The sequence below is a fragment of the Diceros bicornis genome, chromosome 15 (genome assembly GCF_020826845.1).
Source record: "Diceros bicornis minor isolate mBicDic1 chromosome 15, mDicBic1.mat.cur, whole genome shotgun sequence".
Taxonomy (NCBI): domain Eukaryota; kingdom Metazoa; phylum Chordata; class Mammalia; order Perissodactyla; family Rhinocerotidae; genus Diceros; species Diceros bicornis.
The window spans coordinates 51629015-51641593 of record NC_080754.1 but is presented as its reverse complement, the minus strand read 5'-3'; the positions used below and the strand labels follow the sequence as shown (position 1 = coordinate 51641593).

The following is a 12579-nucleotide window of genomic DNA, read 5'->3' as shown; positions in this document are numbered from 1 at the left end:
AATTCCTGTTACTCCATCTTCTCCAGAAGTGGAAGTCGAGGATGATATTATAACATATGCTTTGGTGACCACTGATTTACACCTCCCAGAAAAAGGAAGCAAGAAGCCAGAAATCCATTAGTGTTGTGATTGGGCCTAACATTGAAAGGATACCACCTAAACACCATAGCATTCTTGGAAAATCTTTGCAAATCTATATTTAAGCAATGCAACCCTGTGGAGTAGGGAGTGCAGTGACTTGCACAAGTGGTATATTGTGTTCTGAACCTAGTATCAGAGGCAGGTTGATAGTGGGAAGGTCCTGGTGGGAACAGAGAGTGAGTCTGTAAATCTATGGCTGACTCAGACATCAGGGAGAGGAGCGTGGTGGTGCTGTCTCAGGCAAACGTTAAAGATTGCCAACTTTGGTTTTAGGCTGTGTTGATTTTTTCAAATGTAGGGCACTGAATTCACCCATGTGCCGAAATACCAAATATAACTAGTGTTATATATGTGTTTCATGTTCTGCATCTTGTCAGGTTATCTCATAAATAATTGGATCTTGCATATTTACCAAACACTGTGAGGTCCACTGCTGTAATTTGCTTCTTTCTTTTTTATAGGTGAAAAGAAAATGTAGATACACTGAAAAAAGACCAGGCCTGCTGGTTAATATACAGGTTTCATTGCCTGGAAATTCATTGAACTGAACAGATCTCACTCTGGGTGTATGCCTGTTTTAGGATGTGAATTCAGACTTTAGTAATAGAGTGGGCTTTGAGAAATAGCTTTTCCTCTCATCTTTGTTTCGTGATGACTCTGCATGGAATGTTTTCCTTCTGAGTTATGTGTCCTGCTTTATCAGGCATTAAACAGTTGGCCCAAAAAAGGAAATACTTGAACCAAGGACATTCAGTCCAATAAAAACAAAATAGGTTTGAACATACGTAACGTGAGTGATTAACTCTTATTTTCACACTTCCTTGTGGTTATTCAAAAGTATCAATCTCTAGGTACATACTGAAAGCAGGTACTTGACCTGGCCTATTTTTCAACCAATGGCAAGCAGATACCGTTCTGACAAAATGACAATGTTTAGCAAGAGCGAAAAATTGATTTTTCAAAATATGATTATAATGGTACCCTTTAACATTAGTTAATTTCATTCATGGCTTTTTATCAAAGTGCAATAATAAAGCCACACTTATAATGGACCAAGCAGTACTATAAGGCACTTTAAATATGTGATCTTTAATTTTCCCATCATCCTTGCAATATAGGTAATAGCTTTCTGTTTATGTAGGAGAAAATTGGAGCTCAAAGAAATAATTTTGCTAAAGTCACACAAGAGAGATGGAATCTGGAGCCCGGGAGAGAGTTGGGTATGAAGTAGTACAGGGCACCTCTGTGAGAGATTTGTGATGCTCCTTTTTAAAGGCCTGACTCAGGCATTTCCTAAGAACGTAACTTATTTATATAACATTTATATCTATTACATAGAGTGTTGTAATCTCTGGCTGATTTTTTGTTTTGTTCCAGGAGCATGTAGCTATCTAATAAAGGTTGATATGAGTTGAGAATATGACATCTTTCTCTAAGGCACACAACTCCTTAAAGATTTTTCTAGACCTTTTAACATTTTGTAAATGCTAATTAAGAATTCAGTATTAAGTCAACTTTAAACAGGAAAGAAAACTTCAGAAACCACATCCATAATCCTGTCATCCTGATGCATAATTGTGTTTATTTTTCATAGAGCCTTGTAATCTTTTTGATGATCTTTTCTTAATTTAGTTGTTCATTTTATATGTATTTTGAATGTTTCTTTTGTGCTATTTTGTGTTTATTTCTGAAGTACCTTTTTGTTAAGGTACTCCCAGTCCATTACAGATAGTATTTAATCAATTTTTGTCTCATCTCTTCTTTTTTCTGTGATTAAGGAAATCAGGGGCCATCTTAAAGAAGTGATTTACCTGAGGTTGCTCAGAAAGTGAGGTGGTTAAGGTTTGGGGTTGGTTTGTTTGTTTGTTTTTGTTTTTTTGTGAGGAAAGTTAGCCCTGAGCTAACATCCGTTGCCAATCCTCCTCTTTTTTTGCTGAGGAAAATTGGCCCTGGGCTAACACCTGTGCCCATCTTCCTCTACTTTATATGGGACGCCGCCACAGCATGGCTTGACAAGTGGTGCGTTGGTCTGTGCCCAGGATCCGAACCTGTGAACCCCGGGCCGCCAACACGGAGCGCACACACTTAGTCGCTGTGCCACCGGGCCGACCTCCAGGGTTTGGGTTTTTTGATTCATTGACTACAACAGTGAAATCACCCTAACTGCAGAAGTCACTTGAATTGTGGAAATCACAGTTTGCTGGGTGTTGAATTTGGTTCAGTTTTTTTAGGTTTTTTGGAAAAATTTGTAGAAATACCCCATTAGAACATCAAAATTAGGCAGTGAGTCTAGGGAAAATTGGATTTAATATTTAAATTTTTTAAAAATAAGGATGCTTATAAGGCATCCATTGGTACATTCATGTGTGTGTGCATGAGAGAGAGGGAGAAATACATATGTACACTTGCATACATATGTATACATATAAATGATGTATATATTTCTCATAGTTTAAAAAACAATCTGAGGTGAACTTAAATGTATTTGCCAGCATGCCCTCAGTTTCCTCACCTGGAAAATTGGAAATGAGGTGTTAATTATATTTCAGATTCATTCTATTTCTAGAATTCTTCCAATATTTCATTGTTGATAATTAGTTTAGTCAACTGGCTCATTTTTCTTTTTTTCATTTTATTTTTTATTTATTTATTTTTTTGAGAAAGATTGACCCTGCGCTAGCATCTGTGGCCAATCTTCTTCTTTTTCTTTTTTCTCCCTAAAGCCTCCATACACAGTTGTGTATCATAGTTGTAGAGTTGTAGCTCTTCTATGTGGGATGCCACCTCAGCATGGCTTGATGAGCAGTGAGTGGGTCAGCTCCCAGGATCCGAACCGGAGAACCCCGGGCCGCTGAAGCGGAGCACGAACTTAACCGCTATGCCACTGGACCGGCCCCTGGCTTGTTTTTCTAACTGGAATAATAATTTGCACACTTACTGAAGTGTGAAATTTTCATTATTTTTTATGTTGCTTTCCAGTTTTTAACCTTGGCTTACACTTAAATATACTTTTGTAGAAGCAAAAGTTGTTTTTTTAAACCTATGTCAAAAATGAAATGTAATTATATTCACTTTCGTGTATGTGGCAAAATGGGAGAAATTTGCATAACTGAAAAAGTGAGTCTGTGTAAATGAATTACTTTATCTTTTTTTTTTTAATTTACTTTTAATTTTATTTATTTATTTTTTTCCCCCCAAAGCCCCAGTAGATAGTTGTATGTGATAGCTGCACAGCCTTCTAGTTGCTGTATGTGGGACGTGGCCCCAGCATGGCTGGAGAAGCGGTGCGTGGGTGCGCGCCTGGGATCTGAACCCGGGCTGCCAGCAGCAGAGCGCATGCACTTAACTGCTAAGCCACGAGGCCGGCCCTGAATTACTTTATTTCTTTGAGGCAAGATAAAACTTTGCTTTTGGACGAGAATGTTACGTTTTTTTTTTTGTGAGGAAGGTCAGCCCTGAGCTAACATCCATGCCAATTCTCCTCTTTTTGCTGAGGAAGACTGGCCCTAAGCTAACATCTATTGCCAATCCTCCTCCTTTTTTTCTCTTTTTATCCCCAAAGCCCCAGTAGATAGTTGTATGTCATAGTTGCACATCCTTCTAGTTGCTGTATGTGGGATGCTGCCTCAGCATGGCCGGAGAAGCAGTGCGTCACTGTGCGCCCGGGATCCGAACCTGGGCCGCCAGTAGTGGAGCACGCGCATTTAACCGCTAAGCCATGGGGCTGGCCCCTAAGAATGTTACTTAGTTATCAGACTCACTCTTATAAAAATGCTGCTGTAAGCATTCTTTTTTTTTTTTTTTTTTATAATTTTATTTATTTATTTTTTCCCCCAAAGCCCCAGTAGATAGTTGTATGTCATGGTTGCACATCCTTCTAGTTGCTGTATGTGGGCCTCAGCATGGCCGGAGAAGCGGTGCTTCGGTGCGCGCCCGGGATCCGAACCCAGGCCGCCGGCAGTGGAGCATGCGCACCTAACCGCTAAACCACGGGGCCGGCCCAGTTTTTTTTTTGTGTGTGTGTGTGTGTGAGGAAGATCAGCCCTGAGCTAACATCTGATGCCAATCCTCCTCTTTTTTGCTGAGGAAGATTGGCCCTGGGCTAACATCTGTGCCCATCTTCCTCTACTTTACGTGGGACGCTGCCACAGCACGGCTTGAGAAGCAGTGCATCGGGGCGCACCCGGGATCCGAACCTGCGAACCCCAGGTGGCAGAAGCGGAGCGTGTGCACTTAACCGGTGCGCCACCGAGCCGGCCCCAGCATTCTTTTTTTTTAAACAGCTTTATTGTGATATAATTTATCATTTAAAGTGTACAATTCATTGGTTTTTAGTATATTCACGGAATATTTCCACTTTTGGCTATTACGAATAATGCTGCTGTGAACATTTGGTTACAGCTCTCTGTGTGGACATATGTTTTCATTTCTCTTTGGTATATACCTAGAAGTGGAGTTGTTGGGTCATATGGTACCTATGTTTAACCTTTTTAGGAGCTACTAGACTGTTTTCCAAAGCAGCAGCACCATTTTGTATGCCCATCAGCAGTATATGAGTTTCCAGTTTCTCTACATCCTCACCAACACTTGTTATTATCAGTGTACTGTGTGTTGATCCAAAAATAGTATATCTGTGCAATCTGGTTGAATCATATTGACCTCACTATTTTTCATGTGGCCTCTTAAGATAACAACACTAAGACAGTTACAAAGTGAGTCTATGAGAGAACCAATAGCTTTCCTTTGTATAGATAATACTCAGTGAGAAAGTATATTGGAAGAAAAAAATTTTTTTTAAATCTAGAAATAAACTTTGAAGAAATGTGTAGAAACCATATAAAGAAAACTAAAAAAAAAAAAAATGGATGTCATAAACAAAACTCGAATGAATGGGGTTGGGAAGAAGCAATATGTAAAGTGTGAACTCCCTACAGAGCAATCTATAAAGAACACAATCACCTCCAAAAAATTCTAATAAGATTTGTTAAAAATTGACAGTTTCCTCTGGAAAATAAATGCTCAAGAATAAACAGGAAAATTCTGAAAAAGTGAATGTAAAGAGGAAAGATTTTTCCTAATTCTATATGTCAAAAAACACCGTAATTGGGCCGGCTCTATGGCTTAGTGGTTAAGTGCACGCACTCCGCTGCTAGTGGCCCGAGTTCGGATCCCGGGCGCGCACCGACACACCACTTCTCCGGCCATGCTGAGGCCTCGTCCCACATACAGCAACTAGAAGGATGTGCAGCTATGACATACAACTATCTATTGGGGCTTTGGGGGAAAAAATAAATAAATAAAAATTATAAAAAACAAAACAAAAACAAAAACACCATAATCACAGATATAAGAATAGTAGCAACTGAGAGAAAATATTTGTAACATTGGCAAAGGATTGCTATTTCTAATATAAAATAATTGTCAAAAACAGATGAAAAATCTACTTAAAGAGGTGCAAATAGCTAATTCATAAATGACAAAAAAGCTCAAGGGTCACTAATAATTAAAGAAACAAAGATTTAAAAATAAGACATCAGTTTTCACCTATCAGATTAGAAAGTATTTAAAATTTAATAATTACCTATAGAGAATTAGCAAAGATAAACTGTTGGTTGAATGTATATGTCATAACCTTTTTGGAGTTACTTTCAATTGGAATAATTGTTAAAATTCTAAATGGGCATATTTTGAACCAATCAGTTCTACTTCTAGGAAATTATGAGAAGTTACTCAAACACAAATATTTCATTCAAGAATATTTACTATATTATTCACTAATAAAAAGGACTGAAATACTAATACGTACTACAGCATGGATGAACGTTGAGAACATTCTAAGCAAAAAAAGCCAGACATAAAAGACCACATATTGTATGACTTGATTTATATGAAATGTCCATAAAAGGCAAATCTATAGAAACTGAAAGTAGATTAGTGGTTGCCTGGGTCTGGCAGTGGGAGGAGAGGTTGAGGGGACGAGGGGAGTGACTGCTGATAGGCAAGGGGTTTTTTTGAGAGGGAGGTAATGAAAATGTTCTTAAACTGATTACGGCGATAGTTGCACAGCTCTGTGAACATACTTTCAACCACTGAATTGTACACTTTGCGTAAATTGAATGCTATGTGAATTATATCTTAATAAAGCTGTTGTTAAAAAATTAGTAGATTATATTTAGCATTTTTTGAAAATGTGAAATATTACCTCCTTAGGTAAGGCTTTTCAGAATAGGTAGCATTTGTCCTGGGTCTTTATGATTAACAGAATTTCAGGATTCAACTTGAAGGATGGTAGGAAGGTGTTTGTTACATAACAAATCACCTCGAAGCTTAGTAGCTGTAAAAAACCCTACCATTTTATTTTATAATCTCTCACACTTCTGTGAGGTGACTGGCTCTGCTGGTCTCACATGCAATGGCAATCGGGTGGCAGCTGGGTCTGGAGTCATGTGAAGGCTCACCTGGGATGCTGGCACAGTTGGTTCTCTCTCCCTCTCTGTGTAGTCTCAGGGCTTCTGCTCTCTCTCTGGTTTCTCCTCATTGTCTCTACAACAGAGGTAACCGAACCTCTTGCATGGCAGCTCAGGGCTTCCAAAAGCACAAAAAGTAAAAGGTGCCAGACCTTTTTCAGGCTGAAGCCTAGAACTGGCACAGCACCACTTTGTGGCTTTTTCTTAGTTACTGTAGTGACAGAGCCAGTCCAGGTGCACATTCCAGAACTTTTTCATCTTCCCAAACTGAAACTCTATACCCGTTAAACAACTCCTGATTTCCCCACCATTCTACTTTCTGTTTCTATGAATTTGACTACTCTAAGTACCTCTTGTAAATAGAATCATGTAGTATTTGCCCTTTTGTGAGTGGCTTATTTCACTTACCATAATGTCTTCAAGGTTCATCCATGTTGTAGCATGTGTCAGAATTTCCTTCCTTTTGAAGGCTGAATAATATTCCTTTGTATGTATATACCACATTTTGTTTATCCATTCATCTATTTTTGGTTGCTTGGGTTGCTTCCACCTTTTGACTATTGTGAATAATACTGCTGTGAACATATGTGTACAAATATCTGTTAGAGTCTCGGCTTTCAATTCTTTTGGATATAAATCCAGAAGTGGAATTGCTGGATCGTATGGTCATTCTATGTTTTATTTTTTGAGGTGGCTGCACCATTTTACATTCCCACCATCAGTGCACAAGAGTTCCAATTTCTCCACATTCTTGCTAATGCTTTTTATTTTCTGGGGTCTTTTTGTTTGTTTTATAATAGCCATCCTTATGGGATAAAGTGGTATCTCATTGATTTGCATCTTCCTAATCATTATGATGTCGAACATCTTTTCATGTGCTTATTGGCCATTTGTATATCTTCTTTGGGGAAATGTCCTTTGCTCATTTTTTTTAACTGGGTTTTTTTTTTTTTGTCATCATTATTGAATTGTAGGAGTTCTTTATATATTCTAGGTATTAATCCCTTATCAGATGTATGATTTGCAAATATTTTCATCCATAGGTTGTCTTCACTGTATTGATAGTGTTCTTTGATGCACAAAAGTTTTTAATTTTGGTGTAGACCAATTTACCTTTTTTTTTTTTTTTTTGCCTGCTTTTGGTGTCATATCCAAGAAATCATTTGCCAAATGCAATGTCATGAAGCTCTCTCTCTATGTTTTCTTTCAAGAATTTTGTAGTTTTAGCTCTTACATTTAGGTCTTTGATCCATTTTGAGTTAATTTTTGTTTATGGTATTTGTGTGTGTGTGTGTGTGTGAGGAAGATCAGCCCAGAGCTAACATCCTGCTGAATCCTCCTCTTTTTTGCTGAGGAGAAGGCTGGCTCTGAGCTAACATCTATTGCCAATCCTCCTCTTTTTTTTTTTCCCCCAAAGCCCCAGTAGATAGTTGTATGTCATAGTTGCACATCCTTCTAGTTGCTGTATGTGGGACGCGGCCTCAGCATGGCCGGACAAGTGGTGCATCGGTGCGCGCCCGAGATCCGAACCCGGGCCGCCAGTAGTGGAGCGCGCGCACTTAACCGCTAAGCCACGGGGCCGGCCCTGTTTATGGTATTAAATAAAAGTTCAACTTCATTCTTTTGTGTATAGGTATGTTTGGGTATTTTATACTGAATTTTTGTTAGTTATTATAGGTTTCTAATGGTATTGTGATTATATTAAAGAATTTTTATCTGGAGTTATAGAGATTTACTCAGAATAATACAGTGGGAGGGACATGCAGGTAAAACAAGATTTTGTAATATATGTGAAAGTTTCCAAAATAAAAAGTTAAAAAGAAGAGTTGGTAAACCAGGAGAATGGTGTTTTAGAAACCTAGACACAGAGTTTCTGTAAATAGTCAATGAGCAACTTTGTGAGGTACTATAGAGAGGGCACCTAGAATAAAGACAGAGGAGATGCCATTGACTACAGCAGCTTTTTCGTGACCTTAGATACAGCAGTTTTAGTAGAGTGTTTGGACTAAAACATGAGAGCAGACTTTTGAGAAATGCATGGAAGATAGGAACATGGAAAAAGCAGGATGGGATCACTCCTAACATTAAGAAAAGTTGTTTCTAATAAATCTAAAAGATTATAAGCCTATGATTAAAAAAATACAAAAGAGAAGTATGAAGTCAAAAATCAGAGACCCTGCCCCTTTTTCTTCCCCTTCTTCTCACACACCCCCTCCAGTTTTAGTCTACAATTTACTCTTGAGACAGGTAGGTGGCTACTGAATGAATGGAATGGCAACCTGAGTGGGAAAGAGATTTGTGAGAGGGAGACTCAAACATGCCTTGGCCTGAGAAAAGCTAGTGGGAGGAAAATAAAAATGAAAATGGAGCTGAGGAGGAATAATGAACAACCCCAGAGAAGATAAAAGGAAGTAGGGAGTCAGCAGCCAAGTTGGAGAAAAGAACAGAAGCACTCATTTCTTTGAGATGCCTGGGAAAGACATGACTTCGTTTTTCTCTCTCAAGTAGTAGACTGCGTTCACTGCTGAGAGTGACTGAGGTTTGGGACAGGGTTGGTGGCATCTAGTGTGTGGTATCATTTGGTGTAACCACAGGAATGAGCAAGAGAATGGCAGTGTGGAGGACCCAGCTCAGGCCCCAACTATGTTCGAAATGACTTTTTCGTTGAGGAATGCCATCATACAGGGAGACGTGCTGTCTCAGTGATTGCCAGGGATGACTCAGTTCTTTGGCTGGTTGACTAAGGGAGGTGTTTTCTTCCTTTCCCTCTCTGTGTGTAAGTTTACTAAAACAAATGCATTTCCATTTAAAAGTAGCTCACATAGGACTGCTCTTCAGACCAGGGTACTTTGGTAGGTGTGCTTCCTTTCTGTGAGCCTGAGTAGGCTCTCAGGTGAAGGAAAATTTTGACAAAATGATTACATGGAGACCTCTTACTGACCATATTGTGGCAGTGAAACCACGTCCACTTCCTCTTTTAAAGAAACAGGTAACACAAATCTTGTCCCTGGCTATTAGTCATATTGCAGTGACAATCTAAAATGTACTCAGGGTAGATTCTGTTTGCTACATTTTGAATATACATTTTTGAGAATTAAATGGTTTTGTATGTATAAAGGTTGGTATCTATGAACCTTATGTAATATTTTGTAGAAATAGAAATGGAAATTATGTTACTTTAAAGAATAGAATTGTCTAAATAAACATCTAAAGATTTGTCCCTGTCAGATATTTCTCTATGTATATATGTAATTGTTTTTCCTCAAGATTTTATGTGATGGAAATTGTTTACTGATCATCACATTTAGAGGATTTGAAGTGAGTTTTACTTTACTTTTTATGTTTTTTAGGAGACCCGTGTACAGTATCATCGCAGTTGGAGTTAGAAGAAGCTTTTAGGCTTTATGAGCTAAACAAGGATTCTGAACTCTTGATTCATGGTAAAGGAGTAGTCGTTTCTTACTCTTCTAGAATTGTTTTTTTTTCTTTAAATAACCATATATTCTTGACCTTCTTAACACATAATCCTGATGTCATTTTTTAAATCTCTATCCCTCATCGCTATGTAATTGTTTTTACTTGGCAATTTCTCAAATGCTAGAGAAGATAAAATCAATCAGCTTCTTATAGTCATGGGAAATTTGTTATTTGTGTATGCCTTCTTGGATGTTAAACTGTGATCATCTCTCAGTGTATCACAGCAAAGTTTAGGATAGAATTTAAGAATTGAGAACCTAGTAGACCCTAAGGCCATCCCCTTGCAGTCTTGTAATATATGCAAATAATAATCTCCAAAGATATCTTAAATGTCCTCTCTTTTGTTTAAGGGTTAGCACTGAAACTATTTACATAGTTATTACAGACGTTATGAGAGGTGGATAGTGGTGTAGAAGAGACCTAAACTCAGCCATCATGTAACTGGTACATTGTAGACCTGGGTTGTCAATCTAGATATTCTGATTCCAAATCTATGTTCTTTTCATTCTGTCATGCTACTCCTCAAATTTTTTAGGTCATGTAGAGCCCACTTAGTATACTGCATTTAATTACAATACATTGGCAATATTTTATGTAACATTTTTGGGAGCTTTAGGAGACTAGTCCTAGGGAACTCTTTAAAACTTGAAACAAATATAAGGCTCCCCTAAGTATAATGAATTGTTTCAGTACCTTGTTATTATTCCCTTATACTTTTCCTTACAGTGTGTTTTTTAAAAAACAGTAGTTTGATTTTTTTCTACCTTCAGAATTTGGCATAGTGACTCCCAAGGGATCCAGAATCTGATTTGTTGAGATCCTAGCAGAACTTGAGAAGTCATCCCTTTTTTTTTGTCATCTCTTTCTAAAGTAGAACTACAAGGAATGTTTAAGAAATGCTTGACCGATAGTATTAAACACTCAGTTTGTTTTAAGTTTTATTGCTTTTTGTACCATATCACAGATCCATTTTCAGAAGTTAGCTTATATTCAACTTTTAAAAATGTATTAGGAACTGTGTTCTCGTGCTCTGTGCTCTTTATTAAACCATGTCCTTTTGTACATCACAAAATACAAATAGTTGACTAGATGTTCATTAACGTACTATTTCTTTATAGTCTGTCTCTTTATAATAGCATGTTTGTAAATTTATAGTTTCTAAGATAAAACTTACATTTTTGGATTTGGGTACTGTTTCTGGTATTCATTTATTCCTAAGGTTAGTATACATCTTTTAAATACTGTAATGGTTTATGTTCATTTTTGTATTCCTTTTTGTAATTTAATTTTACTTCTTCATTGTAGCAAACTTGTTACTACAACAAGGATTTAAAGAGATAGGTAATGATGTCTCTAAGGGCAAAAGAAAATCGATTAGTGATGTAACAGGGAGTGGAATGAGTAATTTGAGCTTCTAATGCATTGTTTATGGATGTTCACTTTCATAAAAACTTCTTTCATATAGCTTTGGTAAAGTGGATCCTTCAAAAAGTAATACTGACCATATGCTAAGTATCTTGTGTCAAGAGAGGGTCATGTTGAATTTGGGCCTTTTTTTTTTTTTTTTTTTGTGAGGAAGATCAGCCCTGAGCTAAGATCTGATGCCAATCCTCCTCTTTTTTGCTGAGGAATACTGGCCCTGGGCTAACATCCGTGTCCATCTTCCTCTGCTTTATATGGGATGCCGCCACAGCATGGCTTGACAAGCGGTGCGTCGGTGCGCGCCCAGGATCTGAACCTGCGAACCCTGGGCCACCGAAGCGGAGCGCACGCGCTTAACCACCTCGCCACCGGGCCGGCCCCCCGGGGTCATTTTTTTTGATATTTGAATTTAAAATTTGTATGTAATATGTATGTTTTAAATATGCTGTGTTAATGTTAGTTTATTTTTTTTTCAGTATTCCCTTGTGTACCAGAACGTCCTGGAATGCCCTGTCCAGGAGAAGATAGTGAGTGTCTATATACTTCGTACCTTTGAAGAGAGTTATTTATGATACAGTGGCACAAGTGAAAAAAAATCAGAAATAGAACTTTTAATTCACTTGATTTCTTTTCCATTCTTCAGTCTAATGTAGAATATATTAGCAACTGCCTAAACTAAGTTTTGCCATATCAAAATCAGGCAGTTCTTAGTTACGGCTTACTGACAAAATGGTCTCTTGCACATTTGAAAGGAAAATTAAGTTAATTTTAAGTCATGTTTCTTCCTGGTTTTTAATTTTGGAAATTTCAAACCTATGGAGAAGTTGAAACAACATTGAAAACAAAGATACTCATATATCCTTTGCCTAGATTCACCAATTATTAACATTGTTTGTGTTTGCTTTATCTCTGTTTCTGTATGTGTGCACACATATGCATACATATATATCCATAACAAATACACCTGTTTTATTTTTATTTATTTTTTTGCTATACCCTTTGAGAGTAAGTAACTGACATGACACTTCACCTCTAAGTACTTCAGCCTGTGTTCTTAGGAATTGTTGTGGGA

General features: G+C 37.7%; 1 protein-coding gene across 2 annotated transcripts in view; it reads left to right on the top strand.

The window, feature by feature from the left end:
* The window catches only part of PRKCI (protein kinase C iota), a 69999-nt gene that overhangs the window by 20778 nt on the left and 36642 nt on the right, over positions 1–12579 (top strand). The window contains exons 3-4 of one of the 2 annotated variants that reach the window (XM_058556367.1): positions 9959–10048; positions 11984–12034. In XM_058556367.1, the coding sequence (XP_058412350.1) occupies positions 9959–10048; positions 11984–12034 (141 nt within the window). The remainder of the gene's footprint in view (positions 1–9958; positions 10049–11983; positions 12035–12579) is intronic. The other variant, XM_058556368.1, reaches the window with a different exon arrangement.